This window comes from Taudactylus pleione, unplaced genomic scaffold (assembly GCF_031769625.1).
Source record: "Taudactylus pleione unplaced genomic scaffold, aTauple2 ptg000423l, whole genome shotgun sequence".
Lineage (NCBI taxonomy): Eukaryota > Metazoa > Chordata > Amphibia > Anura > Myobatrachidae > Taudactylus > Taudactylus pleione.
Window position 1 is genome coordinate 1842381 of NW_028284825.1, and position 25510 is coordinate 1867890.

The 25510-nt window shown below is 44.3% G+C and overlaps 1 protein-coding gene across 3 annotated transcripts; it reads left to right on the forward strand.

Annotated features, from left to right (window-relative positions):
* The first annotated feature begins 314 nt into the window (after nucleotides 1-314).
* NPL (N-acetylneuraminate pyruvate lyase) lies at nucleotides 315-25227 on the forward strand. Of its 3 annotated transcripts, XM_088447200.1 has the most exons (13): nucleotides 315-958; nucleotides 5454-5539; nucleotides 6222-6293; nucleotides 6411-6484; nucleotides 7541-7628; nucleotides 8033-8090; nucleotides 8659-8734; nucleotides 9320-9412; nucleotides 12478-12620; nucleotides 13359-13405; nucleotides 15540-15624; nucleotides 15887-15926; nucleotides 24291-25227. In XM_088447200.1, the coding sequence occupies exons 3-13, from the start codon at nucleotides 6226-6228 to the stop codon at nucleotides 24434-24436; spliced, it is 918 nt and encodes a 305-aa protein (XP_088303326.1). In that variant the 5' UTR covers nucleotides 315-958; nucleotides 5454-5539; nucleotides 6222-6225; the 3' UTR covers nucleotides 24437-25227. The 3 variants fall into 3 exon arrangements, with proteins under 3 accessions (XP_088303326.1, XP_088303325.1, XP_088303328.1); XM_088447199.1 differs by lacking the exon at nucleotides 5454-5539; XM_088447202.1 differs by lacking the exon at nucleotides 315-958 and having other exon boundaries at nucleotides 5522-5600.
* The last annotated feature ends 283 nt before the right edge of the window (nucleotides 25228-25510 follow it).

The following is a 25510-nucleotide window of genomic DNA, read 5'->3' on the forward strand; positions in this document are numbered from 1 at the left end:
AGCCATCTTCCTACTGGTAACATATAGAACACATTCCCAGGTATAGTTATATGCACTAAAAACGTGATCAATCACTATATCACACTATTCAATGTTATATGTACATATATTATAATATATAATAAAATATGGATAATGCACATATTACTGAATAAGGATATTATAAATCACTTATGGGGTCTGACTTTTATATAATTTTATGTAATATGTGTTTTGTAGGTTGTAACAGTTGAAATTAAGGAGAAAAAACCTGCCAACTAGTGTCTTGGAGGTGAACTGCATGCAATCATCCTGATCATCCCTTTTTGTGATCATCCGTTTAGTACAAGCCTTTAGGGACCAGGCCGACGGTGGTGCAATTAGGGAAGAGTGGCAACACCATCGATGGCTGTTAGCGATCAATGGACATTTATATCTATCTGAAACCAATTAAGATTTACTAAATGATTAACTTTTTTGTGGCTTTTTTTATTGAAAATGCTGTGTAAACAAATGCCACTATCACGTGACTGCTTAGTTCCCGTTCCAATTACCGTGTATCAAGTGATCAGTCAGCACAATATGGTGTGTTACTTCTGTATTCTGTAGCCAGTATTCCAGATGACCACAGTTTCTCTCTGTTCCTAGCAGTGAGTCTCATCAGGATAAACAGCTGATCACACTGCACAGAGGGCTGGGAGTTGTGGTCTCAGGACACCACGAGTGTAGTATGATACAGTAATACACGGAAGACACCAACGTTCTATTTCTTTATGCTAATAATGAAAGAAAAATTGTGGAACAAATTGTAACTTCTCCTTCTCCCAGCATGCAGCTGGCGGGGAGCAGTCATGTGACAGCAGCATGTAAATCACAGCCACAGAGTCCTCCTGGTGCTGCTGTTGGAGTATAATACAAGAACTGAGAAGCACAGTGCTGCTGCTAGTGTGTGCATTTGGTAGAGGATGCAGAGTGCAAGGTACAGTACTGTAATATCATACATAATGGTATTTGTATTATATAGCTTCCAGTATAATCCATAGTGAGGTGTGTTGATCAGACTGCAATGAATATATTGTTTAGAAGGTTGACATGTTTTGCATACTGTTCTCAATAAATATAGGAAGTGAAGGAAATGCAATGATCATCCACTATAAAATCATCCTGTATAACAATCTGAGGTGCCTGGATGTAGCATGGTTGCCTGCAAAAGTACATGTTATGTTTACACCACTAGTATTTGGTCATTTGCCCAGTACTTGTTAGTTTTCTCTTTTTTCAGTATCATGTGTATATTAAAATGCCTTAAATTGATGGTGGATTAAGGGGTATTTATCAAAGCTGGGAGAGAGAGAGAAATTTGTGCGAGATAAAGTACTAACCAATCTGCTTCCGATTTACATTTTGCAGGCTGTGTTTATAAAATGATAGTTAGGAGCTGATTGGTTGGTAATTTTTTTCTTGTTTTCAATTTTATCACTCTCCCAGCTTTGATAAATACCCGCCTAATGTATGGCAAAAAATTTTTAGTTTTGGGCAGTATTACAACCAACACAGGAATCATACATGTTATACACAGAATAGCAGAGCAAGTGTATTGTCAGCACACAATATTAAATCTTTGAGAGTTAGTAACTGTAAGCAGCCCTTTTATGCAAGACCCACTGGGGTTATTTACTAAGTGTAAATCCACTGTAACCCATTACTAGCAATACATAGTAGGCTTTGAGTAATCTAGTGCAATGTACACTATGGAACGTCTGTTTGCAATGAATGTGTTCTCAGCTTATAGTAAATAAAGTGTATACCATGCCAAATCTCAACATGGAGTGCATTGATGCTTAGTAACAATATGCAAATGTGAATTAACCAATAGCAACCCATCAGACTTTTGCTCTTATTGTCTAACTTGCACTTGATTGATCTACACTAGTTGTTAATGGATTGCTATGGTCTATTGCAGAATTTATTAGTAATTAACCTCCTTATGTCTCTAGCGGTAGTTAAAAATGACTGCATGTGGTGTTTCTAAAAAAAAATAGGATACAATTGTGCAACCACAGCATATCTGTATCCTGTTTGCCTGATTTACTGGACTCTTTGTTATACTTCGATCCAACAACTGAGCTGTAAAGAAAAAGCCAAACTCCAGGTTTCCCACTACAAAATCCTATGAATAAAGGTGCATACACACGTAACGATGTTTTGAACGATTTAACTATAACGACGTTGTTATCATTCAAAAAATAGTTCAGTTTCTGAGTTACAACAATGAACGAAAATCGTTCAAGCGCGCTCCCGTTTGTAGTTCATTTCAGGCTGTCCAACATAACGATTTTCATTAAGGAAAGGAACATTTTTCGTTCATCGTTGTAAAAATCGTTCATTACACTTCAAAAAATCGTTCATTTTTCAAGGGATAATCAAATAGATAATCTGACAGATAATCGGTTACAAAATCATATGCAGCTTAAGACACTTTTGGGTTATTTGAGCAGAGTATAAAATAACGATGGTCTAATAATCTGTTTCTTCTCAGTTGGCTATTGAGGAATTATTAACATTTTAATGACAAAATTATCAGTTCAAATCCCTTTAGGGGATCGCTATTAAGGCTCTACCATTTGGGTGTTTTATGGTTGCTATATAGACCCTCCGAAATTACTCTTTCCACACAGTACGAAATGCACTGTTCCGAATCTACCCACTTACTGTAGTTACTTGGGGTGAATTAATTTATGAGTAGGCAGTTTTACTGACCAAATTCATTCCAAATAGCTGCAGTAAGTCCAGAAGCAGAGCATTTAGTACCAGATGGAAGTGGCTATGATGGAAGATCCCAGTAGGTTCCTCATAAAGCATTCGTAGTAGTGTTCCTGCTAGCAGTGGCGTAACTATAAATTTAGCTCCCCCATGCCAAAAAAGTTTCAGGCGCCCCCTCCCCCCCCTCCACCCAAAGATCAAACACACCCAAAGACTACGTTTAAGGTGTGTGGTTACATGATACAGCAACGTGCCTTACACATTATGACACACTAAGTAATGCCACTTATAACACAGTGCGCCACACCGGAATACCCCTTACAACACATTATGCCACACCGGAGTGCCCCTTACAACACATTATGCCACACAGCAATGCCCCTTACACATCCCACACAATAATGTCACATATAACACATAATGACATACAGTAAAGCGCTTATAACAAATTTATGCCATGCTGTAATGCTATTTCACATTATGCCACACTGTAATGCCACATACAACACATTATGCCACACAGTAATGCCCCTAATAGCACATTGTGCACACAGTAATGCCAAATACACATTATGCCAAACAGTAATGCCCATTACTTCCCACCCTGACAGATCTACTTCACCAACCCTCCTTTCTGCTCCTGCCAGGCCGTCACCTCAGCTCAAGACAGGTTGCACAATTTTTATGTCCGTGTAGAACCAGATTATTGGGAACATAGTTTATAACCTGTAAACTGTTTATCAAATTAGTGCCCCTTATACAGTGCCCCCTGTAGTTGTGCCCCTTATGCAATGCCCCCTGTAGTAGTGCCCCTTATGCAATGTCCCCTGTAGTAGTGCCCCTTATGCAATGTCCCCTGTAGTAGTGCCCCTTATACAGTGCCCCCTGTAGTAGTGCCCCTTATGCAATGCCCCCTGTAGTAGTGCCCATTATGCAGGGCCCCCTGTAGTAGTGCCCATTATGCAGGGCCCCCTGTAGTAGTGCCCATTATGCAGGGCCCCCTGTAGTAGTGCCCATTATGCAGGGCCCCCTGTAGTAGTGCCCATTAAAGTAGTGCCCCCTGTAGTAGTGCCCATTATGCAGGGCCCCCTGTAGTGCCCCTTCTAGTAGTTAGCCCCCTGTAGTGCCCCTTCTAGTAGTTAGCCCCCTGTAGTTGCTCCCCCCCCCTCCGCGCGCACACAAACAAACACACACACACAAAAGAAAAAAACACAAACACTTAGCTTTATCCCTGCTCCAGTGCTGCTGCTGTCCATACCCCGGCATCATTACGTCACTCCCATAGTGCTCTGCGGGACCCGGAAGACGGAGCTCACCCCTGAGCTCCGTCCCCGGCGTCCGCTCCTCGGCACTAAAGCCCCTGCGAAACACGTGTCAGACAGCCTGCTGGTGGGCTCCACAGTGCGCACTCTGGACCCCTGCACCACGGACGATCATACAGAAGGGAGACAATATTGGCAGGTACTTTCTTCCTTCTACTTTTTCCTGCTCTCTCATTATAGCCAGCTGCCTGGATTCCCTGCGCTGCTGTACGGCAACAGGGATACTGGTGAGACTGGGCTGTAACAGCAGAAGCAGCTTTCTAATTTCTGGTGCCAGTTCCTGGGACTCTCATTCCCTGTCCTCTAATATCTAAGACAGGCAACAGCAGATCCTGGGCATATAAGCACACCACTCTATACCTGTATCTATATCAGGAAAATATTTAGTACCATATGTACTCTCCCAGATCGGAATAGAGGGACGCCTCTAATAACCTCCATATTATATATATAGGTGGTATCCGTGGTGTTCAGCATTTTAATATTGTGGTATCATTATACCTTTTGCATGTTGTATGTATTTGTTTATTATTTCGCCTTTAGTTTTGTATTTGTATGTCAATTGTGATACATGTTTTTTATATTTATATGTTATTTGTATATCTAAATATACAGGTGGATCCACTCAACCTTAGAATATCCTACCCTAGATAACAGTACATTACACCTTTATTAACTAATATCACATTAGAAGGCTGTGGTGGGCTCATCCTATGTATTATTTTTCACTGGTTCCGGTGGATTATTGAGGGACTACTTTTACTAGACATACCATATGTATGTTTCCTGTGATCATTGAAATATTGCATCTTAATATGTGTACTAGGTAGGGTGGTACTTTGATGAATTATCTATTCCAATTGTGCATATATTTATAACTATACCCCCAGCACCATATGCATGGTTTCTGTGATTAGTGAAGTATCGCATGTGTACTATTTAGGGTGGCATTTCGATGAATTGTCGATTTCAATTGTGTATATCATTAGCAAATATTTATAACTATACTTCCAGTACTGTCAAATAGACCTGGATATAGTGGATCACTGTTAATAGATATAGTGTATCATACACTATTAATGTTCTTATTTGTCTATGCTGTCTTTGTATAATAAGTTGATTTCGAGTGTCTATGTTTCATTTTAAGAATTTAATAAACTTTAGTTTTAATATCAACATCAATACATCTATTTCAGATATATTAAATGGGTAAATATATGGTGGTCTGTCTGCTAATTGAGACATTAATGTAAATTTCACATATGATTATGATCTCACTTAGATGTAATTAGTTTGTCCTATTTCTCCAATACTAATTTTGTAGCCATCAATACAGCCCAGGAGTGTGCCCTGATAGGAGTCTTTTCTTTTTTTTTTTCTCTCTCCTAGCTCTTTTAAAATGTGTCATTGAGTAATGACGACACCTGTGCACTTGCTGGGTGACCTGGAAAACGTGACCTGTGTGGAGTCCTGAGGTCCGAGTTTGAGAACCACTGTTCTAGAAGATAATAGCTAGAATCTGATTGGTTGTTATGGGTAACATCTCCACTTTTAAAAACCTGCACTTTAATAAATATCTCCCCAAGTATCCTACATCTCTTTACTATATTCATGTAGCTACAACAAACAAAGCACGATCCAATCAATTGTGCATCTAGCAGAGAGATTAAATGCTCCTACACACTACACAATATTTTTAACTATTTGGTTGATTTTGACACATTGGAACGCCAAATCATTGAAAATGTGTACTGTGTGTGCACTATATCGTGTAGTACGCGCTCATCCCTCATCGCCTGATCTTTTGTACATGCAGTAAGATTAGGCGATGCAGCTGACGATCCCATGCAACGCTACGCAGGGGAAGGGGGCGGCATGTCGGGCACCGGATTGCCCAGTGTGTACGTACCACCTGATATGTCAGCCCGTTGGCAGCCAGGTCGTGTGCCGCATCGCTGTACCCAGCTTAACTGTGATCAGTAATTCATCTCTGTGCTTGTAATAAAATTCTACATTTTTGTGCGTTCCTTGGTGAATTTGCCGGAGCACAGCCGACCACCCATGGGCATAAAGCACCCAATCTGAATGAGCCGTTAAAATATTTGTAGTCTCTGATCATTGTGTAGAATTTGAACTTTAAAAATCTTATTTTTACAGGACGATGTCACTTGCTGGGAAGAGGTTGAGGGGCCTTGTAGCAGCAACCTTTACCCCAATGACTATAGACAGGTAAGTCTTAAAGGGTGTATTAGTCTTCTATAATCTTTTTAAAGCTGAGTTTGTGCATTTTATACTAGTAAATATTCACATCTTAAAGGAAACATTTTTGGTTATTCTTATTTGTAGTGATGTCAATCTCTCCATCATCCGGCAATATGTAGATTATCTGGTCAACACACAGAAAATAAAGAATATATTTGGTGAGTTTTTGTTGTCTAAAGATGTTTATTGGCTGTGAGCACTTTTTTCTAAAGGGAAAGTTTTTAGAAGTGGAGATGTTGCCCATAGCAACCAATCAGATTCTAGCTATTATCTTCTAGAAGGTACTAGATAAATGAAAAGCGGGCAACAGCTCCACTACTAACAACACGCACTTTAGTAAATATACCACTTAGAGTCCAAACATTCTTGCTAATGTGTTAGCAGATGATTTCATCTTTCTGAAGATGCCTATTCATTCTGACACTTGACCTTTTAATGAATACTGATCTAAAATGGTGGTAAATTTCTCTTCAAGACCAGACGTGATAGCTGTTGCTGGAAGCATTATTCCCTAAGAATTCGACAGGGAATTGCTCCAAGGATAATATAGATTGTTCTCTTACGGTATCCATTGTGTTTTAATTAAGATTCAAAACTTTGCATTTAAGATTTTAATACAAGGAGTTTTTATTTTTCTTGTTTCAAATTGAGGCTATTAACTGATGAATTACCTCTAATGTTTATACTGCAGATACCCTGCCACAGTATAGACATTAGAGGTACTGGAGAGACCTTTAAGAGGTATTTCATTAGTTAATAACCTCAATTTGAAGCAAGGAAAAAGAAAACTCCCTTTATTAAAATATTAATTGCAAAGTATAGGCACTAGCGATATTGGACACTAGCGGTATTGGACACTAGACACTGTGATGTAGAAGGTGACATGACAGAGTGAAATACTAGATGCATGGAGGGAGGGTTAAAGGTAAGATCAAGGAGGCAGCCATGGGAATTTGGTGGGGGAAGGTAATGAGCTTTGCTTTGGACATGTTGAGCTATAGTTCGTATTGGAACATCCAAGTACATTTGATAGAGAAGCACTTGGATACACTAGGTCATAGAGAAGGAGAGGGCTTGTGTGTCTTGGAAAAGAAACTACTTTACAAAGTACTAATATATATATATATATATATATATATATATATATATATATATATATATATATATATATATTATAGTGATTCCGTTTTTCAAGTTCTTTTGCATTTCTGCAGTAAATGGGACAACCGGAGAAGGAATGTCGCTTAGTGTACAGGAGAGGAAGAAGCTCACTGAAGAATGGGTGAAGCATGCAAGAGGCAAGTGAGTAGCCACGCAAAAGGCGACATCTTCTGATGAGAATATTGGGCTGTGCCCGGTAGATTTGTAGAACATTCTGTTAACTGATTAGAATTCATCAATTTGAAAAATAAAACTGACCCCTTATCAGAGTGTTACTATGTAGGCTATTGAGTTTAGTACAGATGTGATTTCTAATCCGGAAATCCAGTAAATTAAAAAAACAAGAAGGAAATATAAGTTACTGTTTTGTGATTTTATGAGGGGGTGGATGCCATGGGCACGCTGTAAATAAGCATGGCATTGTACATATATTCTATAATCTGATGGAAAGTATGTTTGAAAATATAACCCGTAAACACAACTTTTTTTTTTTGGCAAAAATTAATTAACCTTTTTTTTCACTAATTGAATCACTTCTCTTGTAGAATGGATAATGTAGTTGTTCATGTGGGTTGTCTGAGCCTGGAGGATTCAAAAGATTTGGTAAGTGTCCATAATGTCTTGTGCCACTCTGTTCTCTATAATTATTGATTTTAAACCAAAAAGATTCTTAAATGATATTCGAGGTCTTTGAAAGAGACTTGCCATGAAGACCCTACTAATCTTAATGAGTTAATGTTATTTAGTGGTGCAAGTAACATGCGCTGCTTATATCATACCAAATCGTTCACTTTCTTTCTTTAGTGTAATGCACCCTAGACTGTCATACAATATCTGGTTATTATGGATTACCAGAAAGCCATTTAATTTGCACCATATTATCCCATAAGATTTAAACGTGGTGTATAAAAAAAAAAAAAAAAAAAATATGTATGGGTGTAAAATATATATTAATATATTAAACACGCGCGCGTGCGCGCACACACTACAGAATTTGCAATACTGTCGTCTCAAAACGTTGCTTATTGTTAAACCTGGTTTGCTAGTATAAGACTGGCATACCAAGTGATCACTAACCTTTGGGTACAGAGTCTATCAGGACTCAGATGTTTTGCTTTATATGTAACCTAGACCTAGTCAGTAAGTTTTATTAACTTCTGTTCTTCGTTAGGCTGCCCATGCTGCTTTCTGTGGAGCTGACGCTATCAGTGCTGTGGGCCCTTCTTTTGTCAAACCTTCTAGTCAAGGTAAAATTATGTCCTCTCACATTACCATGTACAGCCCATGTACAAATAGTCAGACTCTACACTAAAAATGTACAATGTTGCGCAATTAAAGTGGCAAATCACTGGGTGGACACATTTTTCTTTGCAATAAAGAAATTATGTGATTTATTTTAAGAACCTAAAACGAAACGTTGGTGGTGTAAATAGTGGGCGTGGCTATGCTTCTAGGGGGAGGGCTAAGCCAGAGGCGACTAATGTGATAATGAAGAGTAATGCACATTCTCATTCAATGGCTGAGAAATGGGATGTGTCCATGATTTAGGCCTCTTATACATCTTAGTGCATAAAAACTAAAAACCGAAGCATCTGGCCATATTAAATTATTATTAATTTTATGTAGTTCCGATTGTAGTTTATACTGTTTAATGAGGTGTATATACAGTAACAATATTAAGCTTATGGGAACGTGCTTCAATAATGAAAATGATCTTTGCAACCTATTTAATGTAGATTCAAAAACTGCACTTCCCAAAGCATTCTAAACTACTACATGTTTGTAGAAGATCTATTTTGCCCTTTTCCTTCCATTATGTTCCTGTTCCACAGATGCACTGGTACTCTACCTGAAAGAAGTGGCCTCTGCTGCTCCCAGTCTCCCGTTTTATTATTACCACATCCCATGCCTGACGGGCATAAATTGTAAGTGTGCAGCTTCTGGGATTGGGGATTATAGGGGAGGTGTTTACATGGAACTGGAACACAGAAAATGTGAAGTGAAAGCGAGAGAGAAGTCTGGTTTGTTGGCTTCATGTGGGGGTTATTTCATTTCATACGGTAAATCACATGGATATTAGTAGTCACCGATGAGTTCCGCAACCATTTCAAAAACACACAAGGCCGACTTCTAAGAGCTGTGGTAACTTACAGCTGAGCGTGCTTTATTTCGTATGATTCACCTGGTTTTTCTAGTGAACATTGGAGTGATCACATCAGATCTCCCTCTATAATATGTAATTATCATAATTTATATTGTGCCAATTACTTTATATTACAAAGAGCTGTATAGGGAATATATGATCATTAACAGCAGTCCCCCGCCCAACCGAAGCATTTCAATTTTATATTCATTTTATTGGCCTTGCATCCATTCAAACGACATAACAATAATTGTTTGATGTCTGCACCTTGCAATCAGTGTTAGATTCATCATCATTATCATAATCCTGCTTCACATGTTATAGAAGGAATTGGCAATAGCTTCTAGAAAGCTAGCATGGTTGCTTAACTGTCCTTAATGAGATCCTATTATCGGTTTTCAAAGTCATGTAGGAGTATTACAAAAGTTAAGTACTGAGAAAACAAATGTTTACCTATTTCTGTGATTGACTAAAGAATAATTTGGTAGATCTTCGCCCATCTTGTCTCAAGCACCATGTCCAATATGTGATGGTTTATTAAAAGTACAGTTGTGTCCTAATACATCTAGCTTTAATACGCCATGTGGTGCAAGACGCCTGGTGTGTGAGCCTTCAGGTGCAGGTGCCATTTGACTTTGCTGATGCTGAGTGTCTTTTTTTTGCCTGAAAATGTGTCTTAAGGTGTGTATCCACTTGCCGACTAGGAAAGACAGTACAGTTACCACATCGTAATCGTACAGTCGTTCCTCTTTCCCTGTAGTGCCTACACTGAACGATATATCATTAAGTGCAGGCACCCTCCCTTATCACTGAACATGGCCAATCTGTCGTTATCGGCAGATTGACCGGCATGTTCAGGCGATGATTGATGTTGGAAATGACCGGCGGGAGCAAGCATTGCTAGTAGTTTCCGACATTAAACTGCACGATTAATGGACGACTGAACGATAACGATGTCATTATCGTTCAGTCGTCCATTAATATCGGCTTGTGGATACGCGGCTTTAGTCGCATGCGATTTAACTTAGACTCACCAGGAGACTGTGCTGATTAGTTTGATATGTGGCACTTCTATATCTGTGTGCAACTGAGGACCTCATTCAGAGCTGCTCGCAAAATGCGAGCGCTCGCTCTGAATGAGGGGAGGCCGCTTCTCTGTAAAGAGCTGGCCGCTCGCTAAGCTGTGGGTGACCACCTACGGCTTTAGCGAGCGGCCAGGTTGATGGTCGCGATGGTCAAGACCATCACAACCATCGGGGCTTGCAAGGAGACCCTTGCGGTAGGGTTCCGTCTACCGCAAGCCCCAGGCAGCTTCCTGCTCTAACAGAGCAGGAAGCTCCCTACTGACATCACTGGTGATGTCAGTAGGGCCACCTACAAACGGCAGGCGTTCCTCCAGGAATGCCAGTTTGTTTGGCCACCCCCCCACCACGCCTACAAAGCAGTTCGAGCTGTCGATCAACATCGACAGTCGCCCCTTTAGTAGCGAGCACCGGAGTGAGAGAATTTCTCTCTCGCTCCGGGGCTTGCGCACAAGTCACGTGCGCAGTGTCCCACCATCGACCCGCTTGCGAGTGGGTCTGAATGGGGCCCTGAGTCTGTATATGAAGCACACCGGAACTTGGCATGGAAAAAAGCAGCTGCCGCTACATTGTGGCACTTCATATACAGATTCAAACTTAGACACTTCTATATCTGTGTGCTACTATCGATTAATCAGAGCAGTCTCCCGGTGTGTCTTAGTTGCATCATAATGTGACTATGATGCATTTTCGGGCAACAAAGACGCTCGGCCCAAGAAAAGTCATACGAAGCCTGGCATGCTAAAAGGGGCTGTTTGGTGTGACTGCAGCATCAATGTATGAGGATAAATTTCTACCACGAAAGGTGGGATATATCCAGCTACGAGATGGCTCATACAGAAAGGCCCAAAAGGTGCTAAATCCCAATTGTTTGTGGGACATGCCGACACCTGTCTACTATGCTGATTAGTTTTAAAACTGTATAAAGGCACAGATTGATCATATGATTATAAATACAGGATAATATTCACACTATAGCAGCACAGAAAAAAATGGTAATGGTTGAGAGCTTTTCACTTCCCACACTGGGAAAATCCAAATTGGCAGGCGATAGTCACATTTATTTGATAGAACACAAGGAATGGTGGAGACTAGGGGAGGAAATAACATGCCTAACAAGGATTTCAATATAAGCCATTTTCTCTTTTAAACAGTATGTTGCCTGCACACAGTTGAAGCAGCCATTTTGTTGATTGAACAAATACCTATGTACTTCAGTTAGATTTGTAGGGCACTGACAAGCTCTCAAGACTACTAAATAGGCCCACAAAATGGCTGCTTCCACCTAGTGTAGCCAATATTTGCACCTAAGTTCAGAAGAGTTATGGGGAGCATCCACTAGACGATTTTAGCAGGCGATTGAACGATAACTATATAGTTATCGTTCAATAGTTTAAAAATCGTTTGCAAATCGTGCAGTAATTGTTTCTAACGATGTACGATGCGCGCTCCCGTTGGTCGTTTGATCGTCTCCTCCATCGACTGAACATGCAGGTCAATTTCACTTGATTGTTTACAAATCGTTTACACATCGTTCACGCTGAACGATCAAACGATGAACCACTATCTGCCCACTATAGCTGAAAGCTCTTAATCACAGATTGAAACAACATAGTTTATCGTTTGCAAATCTTTTGCAAGTTGTTTAGAGTTGGAAGATCAAATTTCAAGGGAAACTCAAGGGAAAATCGTTAAGAGGTTGGACAGGGATAAAATCGTCTAGTGGATGCCCCCCATTGGACTGAGCGTGATTTGTCTTTTACAGATAAGGTGTATGAGCTGGTGGGCAGGATGCAGCTTCACATCCCGTCTTTCCGAGGGGTTAAGTTTAGTGATGTGAACCTTATGGACTTCAGCATGTGCATCCATGAAAATAACCAGTTTGATTTTCTGTATGGTGTGGACGAGGCAAGTACTTCACTATGGGCCTGATTCAGAGCCGCTTGCTCGCGCTGTGCGTTCGCAAGCGGCCCGATGTTCTGTGTACGCGCATGCGCACGCTTCGTTCTGCGCGTGTGCGAACTACACACTGCGATCGCAACCCTCTCGTTCGCCCAGCAAAGGCAGCCCAGGGTAATGAGTGACAGGAGAGGCCGTTTGTGGGCGGTAACAGGGGCAGGACACTAATAACGGGGGGTTGGAGATGCAAACGCAGGCGTGCCTGAGTGTTTCAACGCCGTTTTAGAGGCGTGCATAATTAATAGGCAGCGTCATAGTACACGTCACTTGCCTTTTTTTTACACTGATTTCCTCGCAATGCTTGCGGTAGGGTAAAGCTAACTCAAGCACTGCGTTCACATCCGATGGTGCTCGATGTGCCAATGTTTTAATACACTTCCTGGAGATGATGTGTTGCTGGTGGGCGGCTCTGCCTGTGCGATTGGGCGTACGCATACAACAAAGTGGCCACTCGCTAAGACATAGTGGGCGTGCTTATGCCTTGGCGATCGATCGCTTCCCGTGGCGTCACTTTGACAAATTTGCAAACTCATCTAGCGAGCCTACGCAGATAGCGAACGGGTCTGAATCGGGCCCTATATCATTTAAAATCAGTTTTAATAGTTACATATGTAGAAAATGGTCTTACTATTGTATTAACTTATATTATACAAATGTTTTCTTTGTTTTTTTTGTTTTTTTTTACAGCAACTATTGGGGGCTTTGGCATTTGGTGCACATGGAGCAGTGGGCAGGTAAAAAAAAAAAGTGTGGTGGGGCCTGAGTTGCATCAGTTTCCTCCCACATTGATTCCAATAACCTAAAAGCAAATTGATGTTATCTGTTTTGATATTACGTTTCCCAACAATACAAATGCATGCTATGTTTGCTATCTCCATAAGAAAACAAACATTTTGATTATATAAACACCAGCAGAGACTCTCTAATGATGGCCACACACACACAGCAATATTTTACCCGATCTGGCCGATTCCGACAAATTGGAACGACAGATCATGTAAAATACGGCCAAATCCTGAGTAAATCGTGAGTCCCCACTTACGATCACGATGCGATGTGCGTCCCCGCTGGTCAGTCAGACTTTCACAGCGCATCGCCTCCTAGATTGTCAGATCAGTAGGGCAGATCTGACAATCTAGGAGGCGATGCGCTGTGAAAGTCTGACTGCAGGAGAGATCGTATGAAGATTGGACACCAAATCGTGTGCAGAGCTGCCAGGGAGAGTTTCAAGGGAAATCGTACACATCGGCTGATCGTGTGCAGATCGCTATGTGTGTGGCCACCTTGAGGAATTAACATGTAATGTGTTTTGTAACATGGATTTTGAGCCTTAAAGCAGTATTTTGGGGAAAAATGTAAAATTGCAAATTTAATAAATTGGGCTACCCAAAAATGGCTGCAGGTTCTACTTTGAATTGAGGATTTAACTATTTCCACCATGTGCGTTTTCAGGTGGATTTGAAATCCTGGAAATGTAGGCACAGATTGCCCAGAAAAGATAAGTTCTAAGCACCGGGAAGTGACATGCAGCTGAGAGTTCATTTTATATACATTTGGGCAATTAAAGAGGATGTGTGTAAAGAAAAAAAAAAAAAAATTCAATCATAAATGATCTTCCACACTGCAGCACCAATGTAAACTAAGTTCTTGAAGTACTGCATAAATTCACACTGCCTACTGTTAGCATACCCTCCAAGATTGGGGAGTTTGGAATCACAAATGTCTGCATTACAATCTGTATGTAAAGCAATAAAAGCCCCCAGCAATGCTCGAGTGTTCTGCTTATGGTACAGGCCGCCCAAAACAAATGCAGGCTTGGGAGGTATGTGTTTGAGATGGTTTAAGTCAAAATTAAAATGAGTCGCCAATCCTCATTTTAACAAACCAATACACTGCTATAGACATGCCTCCATCTGCCTCTCCCTTCCTTTATGGAACACTCATTAACCGCTTAATGGCTCTTCTATTACAAGATATCCATTGAGGACCTGACTAGGTTATGTCCCCCAGTTGTAGGTATAATGATGTCGCTGAGTTATAGCAACTTCCCAGTGTTGTACTGGGGATGTACTCAGGATACCGCAGGTGGGATAGAAATCCCGACACTAAAAGCCCGACATGGGACTAAAGATAGGAGTCGTAAGCCCGACGCTTATCATTAGCCCCACAACGAGATCCCGGCATACTGAACGAAGGTAAGCCGGGTGTCTAAGGTTCTAGCCGCGGGAAGGGGAGGGTTAGCTTTAGGAACTCCCGGGGGGACTTAGGGTTTAGGCACCTGGGAGGCTATGCTTTTAGGGTGTGGGAATCGGGGGTTAGGTTTGGGCACCAACAGGGGGAGGTTAGGGTTAGGCACAAATGGGGGGGAGGTTAAGGTTATGGGTGGTACTTACCACCTCCCGTTGGGATTTCGAACCGTCGGTCTTCCGCTGTCGGTGTTTGATCTGGCAGCTATTCAATCGCCGGCATTACATACCGATTCCGTTATACTGTATTTGGAACAAGTGACAAGTAGTTATTATGAGGCTATGGAAGACCGGATGCAACTGATGAGTGGATAGAGGCTGGGGCTAAATCCATAATGGCTTTTGTTTGGTGATGTCATGTGTTCCTAGTGTTTGTTCTGTATACCATGAATATTGGTTTAGTCCACAAAATGGCTGCCTCCATTGATGTGCAGGCAACAAGTGCGCTCTTTGTTCCCATTTAAAGACACTCCTTTTAGTAATGCTCATCATGCATAGTTATCTGATCTGTTTGCAATACTGTACTCTGATACGAGAGAATATTTTGTCTTCTATACTGTATTAAATGTTTTGTAAGCTTTGTTTTTAACAACCTGAACAAAACTGAATAATGTGTTAACAGTACATACAACTACATGGGTTCCACCACCAACAAAATGTTGACGGCATTTGAAAAAGGCAATTTAAAAGAAGCCCGACAAATTCAGGTACAGTACACTTACTACTTATGTTTTCCTAGAACAAATTAATTCTCCTATAATGCTGTATAATATTAAAGTGTTCCCCCCCTCTCACTGATAACTCACCAGCCCACTGTCCCCCTGTTCAAAACAATTTAATATGTCATCTGGCTTTAGCTAATGGTGGCGTCATGGATGAGGGTAGTCCAGGTTATATGGAGGTGTATTTTGGAAAATGGACAACTCCTTTTCTTTTTGGTGAAGTGCTAATAATTGTGTTTTATTATAGTGTAAGATGCAGGAATTCATGACTTTCGTATTTGCTTTGGGTAAGTAGAAAATTTCATTCTTTAGAACTAATCCAAAAATACAGAAAAAAAAAAAATATATATATATATATATATATATATATATATATATATATATATATATTATAGAAAAGTCTTGAATCCACTGTACATTTCCAATGCAATAGTTGAGGAGAGAATTCCCAGAAGAATATATAAGATTAAAGGATTGAGAAATTACTTTGAATGAATATATTTGTTATAGAATGACCTGTTAGTGCTAGTAAATTTTAATCCAAGACCTCCCCATTCTGTAGAGGGACCATTGTTTCTGTCCTCTTCCCAGTTTTCTCCTTTCATTACTGATGTAGTAATCCTTTCAGAATATAACCACACAGGGTTTGTTTTATTGGCGAGGGAGATGTGAGACTCCATTGGAGGACGGAGTATGTTTTCTTTGAGGGTGTGGAAACTATGACGGGAGTATTGATGCGATGACAACAGAACGCCTTATGTTGGCTCCTGTACTAAACTTTCTACTTCAGGGTCCATAGGGTCCACAGGGTTGACCTTGGGGTATAGCTGGATCTGGATCCACGGGCACCACGCAGTTAAAGCTTTGCTGCTCCCAGGATGCACTTGGGTCCGTCCTCCTCTATACCCCGCCCCCGGCCACAGGCACCTCAGTTTTAGTTGGTGCCCGGCCGGAGTCGGGTCACCCTGTCGCTGTGGGGCTGCAGGAGCAGCCCCTAAGCTTTATTTTAAAAGAGAAATTTTTTCTTTTTTTTTCTTTTTTTACACTTTTAGAGCGGCAGCATCAGATTGTCCTTTAGGACGTCCACGCTGCTGCTCCTTCTCCCCGCTGGCGCCACGACGCCAGTACAGCTCTGGGGATCGCGGCGGGACCCCAGAGCCTGTACTAGCCGGGCTCTGGGGACTCCCTTGACTGCTGCCGGATGCGACGGGGATCAGGTAAGCCACAGGTCGCCGCGTGCGGCGGCCCGCGGATACTTTGTATGCAGTCAGAAGCCTCCGGTCTCTGGGGACAGACCGGAGGCGCTAGCGGCGGCGGCGGGCTCCCCCTCAATTGAGGAATACCCCGCGTGTCCGCTAGACCACCAGGGTAACAGGCTGGTAGCGGGACCGGCAACCCGGGGGTTAATTGCTAGCCAGGGGAGGCAGCCTTCCCTGTCTAGCGGCTCCTCCCCTCAGCTCAGCGCGTCTTTCAACAAGCAGTCTGGCGTCGCTGAGCTGCTCTTATCTTACGGCCACTCCTCCTCTGAGGTCTCCGGCGGCCATCTTTACTGGCACATCGCAGACTCCCAGGCGGTATCAAGTGGACCGGTCCCCCTGTGTACCTCTCCCCTGCTAAAGGATAGTGTACACAGCGCTATAGCCCTCCCGGACACTGAATCTGGGCGGTTGATTGTAGCGGAAGGTGCAGTGAGTACTAACTTTTCTGCATTGTATGTGACTATTGCTAGTGCTGCCTGTCTGTGACTTACTCTCCTTGCTGTCAGCTTATAACTATCCCTTTCCTTCTCCTACGGCCCGACAGGTGTGTGGGGGAAGGGCGTTTTTCTGAGACCCTCACTTATATAAAACACGTATTTGTGGGGTCAGTCACATACTGTTGTGTGCTACACAGTACCATATCTGGGCTGTTGTGTCGCATACTGGTGAGTGCGCGGGTGTTAAAACCGTAATTCCTCTGGTGATACCTATTTTTTGTGATTTCCGGTATCATGTCTGATGAGGAGACTGAGCGCTCTGTGGCTCCTGTGCTATTTTCCTGCAGACGCTGTGCTGCTGGAGATGATGGGGAGGACTTATCTCAGGATGGTCTGTGCGGGCGGTGCCAGCTGGTACCGGGCCCCTCCAACCCCCCTGTATCACAGGACCCTCCTTGGGCGATGTTTTCACAGGTGCTGGCGTCTATTGCGGACCGGTTATCGGTCCCATCAGCGGTCCCTTCTAGGGCGTTGCCGCAGCCCACCATCCCCCATTCCCCGGGTGTTCCACAAATGTTGCGGTCTCCCCCCGGGGCCCAGACTGTGGGTCCTTACTCGGGACTGCCTGTGTATGTGCAGTCTTCCCCAGTGACACGTCAGTCTGTAGTGCCTTTGCAGAGTTTTGCTCCGACTGCTCCTCCGCCTTGGGTGGATGTTCTCTCCAGCTCCGTACAGAGTCTGGCGGCTTCATCCTCGGCGTTTCAGTCCATGTTGCAAGGTGATGTGCCACCAAGGGCGTCTAAACGTCCGGTTGTGAGTTCACTAGCTGCGCAGTTGTCGGACTCGGAAGTGTCCTCAGATGATGGAGAAATCCATGAGGACTCTGACGCCATGGGGCAGGAGGTGGAAGCTAAGTCCTCCATTAATGTTCCAGCCTTAGTTAGGGCGGTGCGGGCTATCCTACATGTTGAGGATGACGCGCCGGCTCCTAGGTCGAAGTTTCCTAATTTTAAAAAGGCCAAGGTGACTTCAACTGTGTTCCCCCTGTCTGATCAATTATCGGATCATATGGCGGCGGCCTGGCAATTACCCAGTAAGAGGTTCCATCCACAGAAGAGGTTGGCGGCGAACTATCCTTTTCCTGAAGCTCATTGCAGGAAATGGGAGACTCCGCCGGCGGTGGATTCCCACGTTACCCGCTTGATCAAAAGCGCGACGCTGCCATTGCCGTCTATCTCCTCTTTGAAGGATCCCACGGACAGGAAGTTTAAAGTCCATTTATTCTCTTTCCGGGGCGGTGGCTCGTCCGTCCATGGCTATCTCCTGGGTGGCTAAAGCCATTGAGGCATGGGCCAATGCCTTGGAGGATACCTTTCCTGATGAGGCTCCGGATATCCAGAGAGCGTTAGTGGGACAGATGCGGGATGCAGCTTCCTATATTGGGGAAGCGTCTTTGGATGCCAGCCTGCTCACTTCTAGGGTGTCGGCTGCAGCGGTGTCTGCTCGGCGCTCCCTGTAGCTGAGGTCCTGGAGGGCTGATGCAGATTCAAAAAAGGGTCTGGAGGCCTTGCCTTTTAATGGTGATTTACTATTTGGTCCGGATTTGGACAAAATAGATGATACTTTGGCTAAGTCCAAGTCGGCTTTCCTGCCTTCGGCCTCTGCTCCGGCTAAAGTGAGGAGCTCTGCCTTTCGGTCCTTTCGGGTTCAGTGTAAGGCCAAGGGCCAGTCCTTCCCGAGACATTCGGCGACCAAGGCCGCACCCAAGCCCAAGAAGCAAGCATGGAGTGCTCGGCGCCCTTCTTCCAAGCAGGAGGATAAGCCTGCTGCCTGATGGGAAGGGCCTCTCTCTGGGGGACCCCAGAGTGGGAGGCCAACTTCTCCAATTCGCCCAGTGTTGGCACAATACCACCACGGATGCCTGGGTTCGAGAAGTAGTCTCTCAGGGGTACGCCCTGTCTTTTCGGTTCAGGCCGCCCCACCAGTTTTTCTGTACGAGTCCTTCTCTGGACAAGACCAAAGCTGGTCAGATTCAGGTAGCTATAGAATCCTTGCTACAAGCAGGGGTCATTGTTCCCGTTCCGCAGTCTCAGCGCGGGACGGGGTACTATTCTACTCTGTTTCTGGTACAGAAACCCAATGGTTCTCATCGCCCTATCCTGAATTTGAAGTCTCTCAACAGATACCTCAGAGTTCCCAGGTTCAGGATGGAAACGTTACGTTCCATCATTCTGGCGATGGAACCCGGGGATTATATGGTCTCCCTCGATATCCAGGACGCCTATCTCCATGTGCCCATAGCACCGGCACATCAGCGGTATCTGAGGTTTGCTATCCTGAACCATCACTACCAATTTCGGGCGTTGCCTTTCGGCCTTTCCACGGCTCCGAGGGTGTTCACCAAGGTGATGGCAGTTATGGCTGCCCACCTTCGGGGTCAGGGTCTACGTCTGTTGCTGTACCTGGACGATCTTCTGCTGCTGGCGAGCTCCCCGGAGGTGCTTCTTCGACATCTCCACCTGACCATTGCTTGTCTTCAAGCACACGGGTGGTTGATAAATTGGAAGAAGTCCTCCCTGATTCCATCACAGCGGATGGTTCATTTGGGAGCCCTGCTGGATTCTCGTCAGTAACGGATTTTCCTGACTCCGGAGAAGCTCTCCTCCCTGCAGCTGCGGATACACAGTTGCCTGAGCGGTTGCCGCCTGTCGGTCCATTCAGCTATGAGAGTTCTGGGTTCCATGGTGTCGACATTCGACATGGTGGAATTTGCCCAGTTCCATTCCCGGCCCCTGCAGGGGCTGATTCTATCGGAATGGAACGATACCTCACCGGATCCGCTCTCAGATGCTGGTGTTGTCCCCGGAGGTTCGGCAGTCTTTGGCTTGGTGGCTTCAGACAGCGCATCTGGTCGAGGGGCGCCCCTTTTGGATCCCGGACTGGGTCCTGCTCACGACGGATGCCAGTCTCCGGGGTTGGGGGGCAGTGACCGGCTCATTATCGCTTCAGGGTCGTTGGTCCGCGGAAGAAGCACTTCTCCCCATCAACATCCTGGAACTGCGGGCTGTGTACAGGGCCCTGCAGTCGTCCGGCCCCGCTCTTCACGGAAGGGCGGTTCAGGTGCAGTCCGACAACGCCACCACAGTGGCGTACATCAACCACTAAGGGGGAACTCGCAGTTGGGCAGCAATGTCGGAGGTGTCTCGCATTCTTGCTTGGGCGGAGTGTCACGTTCCAGCGATCTCGGCAGTCTTCATTCCCGGAGTCCTCAATTGGGAGGCGGACTTCCTCAGCCGTCACGACGTGCATCCCGGGGAATGGTCGCTTCACCCAGAGGTGTTTCAGCTACTCGTGGACAGGTGGGGGCTGCCAGAGCTGGACTTGATGGCCTCCCGTCACAATCACAAGTTGCCCGTTTACGGGTCAAGGACAAGAGACGCAGGCGCCTGTCTGGTAGACGCTCTGTCGGTGAAATGGACGTTTCACCTGGCGTATCTGTTTCCTCCGATATCCCTGCTTCCTCGGGTTCTGCGGAAATTCAAGCAGGACGGCGGCACGCTCGTGCTGGTGGCTCCGGCGTGGCCCAGACGTCCTTGGTACTCCGATCTGAGGTGCCTCTCCATCGACGCTCCGTACCTTCTTCCTCAGCGTCGGGACCTGTTGTCTCAAGGGCCCTGCCTTTACCCGGATCTGGGCCAGCTGTCTTTGACGGCGTGGCTCTTGAGACAGCCGTCTTGAGGTCTAGGGGTTTCTCCAGTTCGGTCATTGGTACCATGCTTAGGGCACGCAAGCCTGCTTCCGCACGGATTTACCACAGGGTGTGGCGCACTTATTTTCAGTGGTGTGAATCCAGAAACTATGATCCGCAGGTGTTCCGGGTTTCCAGAATCTTGGAGTTTCTTCAATCGGGTTTGGACCTCGGCTTACGCCTGGCCACTCTGAAGGTTCATGTGTCTGCTTTGTCCGTGTGGTTTCAGCGACGGATTGCTACACTGCCAGACGTTCACACCTTTTTCCAAGGTGTTCTCAGGATCCAGCCTCCCTTCGTGCCTCCGGTGGCTCCGTGGGACTTGGCGGTGGTACTGCGGGTCTTGCAGGGTCCTCCTTTTGAGCCGCTTGAGTCGGTGGAGCTCAAGTGGCTGACGTTTAAGACCATTTTTCTCCTGGCAATTGCTTCTGCCAGGAGGGTTTCAGAATTGGGGGCGCTTTCCTGTCGCCCCCTTTTCTGATTTTTCACCAGGACAGGGCGGTGCTCCGCACTCGTCCTGAGTTTTTGCCCAAAGTGGTCTCAAAGTTCCACATTAATCAGGAACTTGTTGTGCCAGCTTTTCAGTCACCTGATCTTTCCGCTGGTGAGGCTTCCTTAGATGTAGTCCGGGCACTTAGAATCTACGTGGACCGGACTGCTTCGGTTAGGAAGTCGGATTCTTTGTTTGTCCTCTTCGATTTTCACAAGAGGGGTTGGCCTGCCAACAAGCAAACGTTAGCCCCGTTCAGTTATTTGTGAGGCTTATGCACAGGAGGGTTTACCTGTGCCAGCCTCTGTTAAGGCTCATTCCACTCGTTCTGTGGGTCCCTCTTGGGCTGCTAGACGTGGCGCCTCCGCTGTTCAGCTGTGTAAGGCGGCTACTTGGTCTTCGATTCAGACGTTTTTGAGGTTTTATGCGTTTGACACCTTCGCCTCTCAGGATGCATTCTTTGGGCGCCGGGTACTCCTTTCAGCACAGGAGCGTCCCTGCCCTTAGTTGAACTGCTTTGGGACATCCCCAAGGTCAACCCTGTGGACCCCCTATGGACCCTGAAGTAGAAAACAAGAGATATGGTAAGAACTTACCTTTGTTATCTTTGTTTCTACGAAGTCCATAGGGTCCACAGGGCGCCCGCCCTGACGCACCTGGCTTCAAATGGGCTGTGTGGCTGGTCACCGGTTTTCCGTCTCCCATTTCTGTGAGTATGGTTTCTTGTGTGTTCCAGTCTTCCTTCTCTCTGTTTAGTCTCCTCCTCCGGCCTTAGCTGCTTACCAACTGAGGTGCCTGTGGCTCGGGGGCGGGGTATAGAGGAGGACGGACCCAAGTGCATCCTGGGAGCAGCAAAGCTTTAACTGCGTGGTGCCCGTGGATCCAGATCCAGCTATACCCCAAGGTCAACCCTGTGAACCCTATGGACTTCGTAGAAACAGAGATAACAAAGGTAAGTTCTTACCATATCTCTTGTTTTAGCATAAAACTTTATTGAGCACCTAAATGATCCTGTGTTAGGCACGATTAACACAAAAAAAAAATATATAAATTGAGATTAGTCCCTTTTTAAAATATGTTTTTGAACTGTCTTTAAAGTGGTTTATAGTTAGAATCAGGCATGCAAGTCCAAAAGCAGACACGTCTAGCGATGTTTAGCAAACTGCGTATACAATGCACTATGCCTACGCACCTTGACGGAGGGTACCTATATCTCTCTGTCTGTGATATGGGCATTGCCGGGCGTCAACTGTGGCTTCCTTGCAGACACACTCAAGACCTCTGTTTCAAGGGAGTGTCATGGGCGGGCAGCCAGAGTTCCGTGCTAATATGTAGTGTGCGTATGACAAAGGAACATATGTTTCCGGCGGGTTTTATTGCACCCAGCATGGAGTTGGTGTAAGTGGGGATACTAATGATGACTGTTGCAGCTGTGGATGGAGAAACAGTGGGTGGTGCGGACGTCCGCATGAAGCCATATGGATACTCCCTTTTGCATAAAGTATTACTTCTGGCTGCCGCAGCGATCCGCACTTGCAGCTGCTTTACCTGCGATTCAGAGTTTGGCCCATTTGTTTGTACAATAAGAGGTTGAATGTATGCGAATGGAGTTGGCATGGGGGAAGTAATGTAAAAAAAATAATGACGTCCTCCCCCCCTCCCCAATAATCGAGGAATTTAAATTGATAATGATGATCGGGCGCTTCTGGTTGTCTGTATGTCTCTTAATACCGACCGCTTTTGCTATCTATTCACATTATTACAGTGATATTAACATTGATCTGCAGCAATAAAGCACATTTTGTCACTAGCCTCTACCACTGAATGATCACATCTCCTGGCATAAACCAGGTACAGTATATACAACTGTTCTCTACTGAACAAAATTTAGAAAAGAGGCATTAAAACGGAACACTTACTGCATGCCCGCACCTACAGCTTAGCAGATGAGGTACATATAGGTGATAGAAACATTCAGTTATATCAAAGTATGAATAGGGAGCTTTATTCAGCAAGGAACGCAGTTGCTAATACGCGTATGCAGTGCAGTGCACGTGTGCGAACCGCCCACTGCGATGGGGACTGCAATCACAATGGCTACGCAGACCCATCGCAGAGTGATTGACAGGAAGTGCCATTTGTGGGTCGTGACGTGGGGGGTGGTCAGCAAAACGCAGTCGTGCCAGTGCGTTCGAGCGGCGTTACAGGGGTGTGCATAAATTATCCACTGTGATGGCCTTTGCAGCCTGAGATCTCATAGCGTGCGTGGAAGTAAGGTCTGGGCTTGTGCAAGTGTGCGTGAGGTTGTGATGGTACTCTATTGTACCCATGGTTTCGCAGTCTTGCTAAACATTACGGATGTGTGGTAAGTAAAGTGGGCGTCCTTGTGTAGTGCTGCAAGGGAATAGTGATCACAATTAATTAGCATAGTATCGCAGTTGAACTGCGTGCGTAATCGCTATTGCAATCGCAGTTGCGATCCATAGTGAATCAGGCCCTGAGTTCAGGAAGACAGTATTTTTACAAATAAGAGGATTTCTACAACAAAGACTCCCTTTCATATTGGAGGATGGAAGACTGAAGGGTAACATAAGGAAGAACTTGTTACAGAATTCTGTCCCTACAGTCGTAGTGGGGAATCCCATAGTAAATTCTTTCCTGTCTTAAATTCTGTGTTTAATGAATGCTCTTTTTTTCTTTATGCTTTTTTTTGGCAGGCTGGGGATTACCAGAATTTAAAAATATAATGTCACATGTATCTGGAATAGATTTAGGACCACCACGCCTACCCCTATTCTCTAGCTTCAAACCTGAGCACCTGGAGAAGGTCAAAGCTGAAATAAATAGACTGGATATCCTCTGAAGTCTCTTGCAAGGGCAAGCTGCTTGGATTGTGATCAGCAAGCTGCTGGCAGGCACGGTTACACTGCGTTACCTTTCCTCACTACCGTGTACAGTCCCAGTAGCTACTGCTCATCCAGTAGCCATATTCAAGAAAGCGATTAAATGGGTCAGAACCAAAAAAAGCTGCAGTTATCTTATGTGACTAACCTCCTCTTACCATTCTGAGTTTTATCCAAGTTTATAGTATATTTAAAGGTCGTCTTCTCACACAAAAAAAAAATCTATACTTAGATTTAGATGCTTGGCACTTATGTGTTTTTCTTTTATAGCATGATTAAAAACTCAAAACATTTATGGACCAAACACTCAATCTATACATTATCAATTGTAGTGTTTATAAAATTTTGAAAAATAGAACTAATCGCGCATTAGTAACAGCATCTTAAATATTCTTTCATAACTACAGAGAATTGGGGAAACAGTGGAGGGGAGGTATAGAAGACTAATTCATAGTTTTGACAGTACACTTATCGCTTGTTTACTAAACTTGTATTACCCCCTGATAGTAATTGCCATAACGCTTGACCTATGTGTACAATGTGCCTGTGTTTCAGGGAGAAAATTGTTACATTAATGCTGTGAGTAAGCCTTGGGTAAACCCTTTACAGTGAGAATTACAATTTGTCTTAAATATAATATATATTTTTATAATTCTGTATTTCAAACCTAACTAGTCTGATTGACATATTTTATGACCGTTTAGGAAACTGCACAACGACAATTCTCCATTAAAAAAAAGTTTGTCTTAAACTTGTTTTTATATTTATTTCTAAGATGTAGACTCAATCTATAATTCAATAAATCTCTTGTATAATTTATGTTGATTTATATTCTTTCTGTGCAGTGCGGACTACGATTTAGTGGCCCACCCACCTTCTCTATATGTTTGGGGGTAGGTGGGTTGTAGTTCACACTGCACCTCGCTATGCAGAGACAGAAGTGGCCCTACAGAACCTCATGGCTAATTTACTTGTCACACAGGGCCTCATTTATCAACGAGTTTTATCATACGCAACGAGCAATAAAACTCGTT

Coding starts and splice junctions, on each gene's coding strand:
- NPL (XM_088447199.1), top strand. Junction 6,485..7,540: donor GAAAATAAAGAATATATTTG/GTGAGTTTTTGT, acceptor GCATTTCTGCAG/TAAATGGGACAACCGGAGAA. Junction 7,629..8,032: donor GTGAAGCATGCAAGAGGCAA/GTGAGTAGCCAC, acceptor CTTCTCTTGTAG/AATGGATAATGTAGTTGTTC.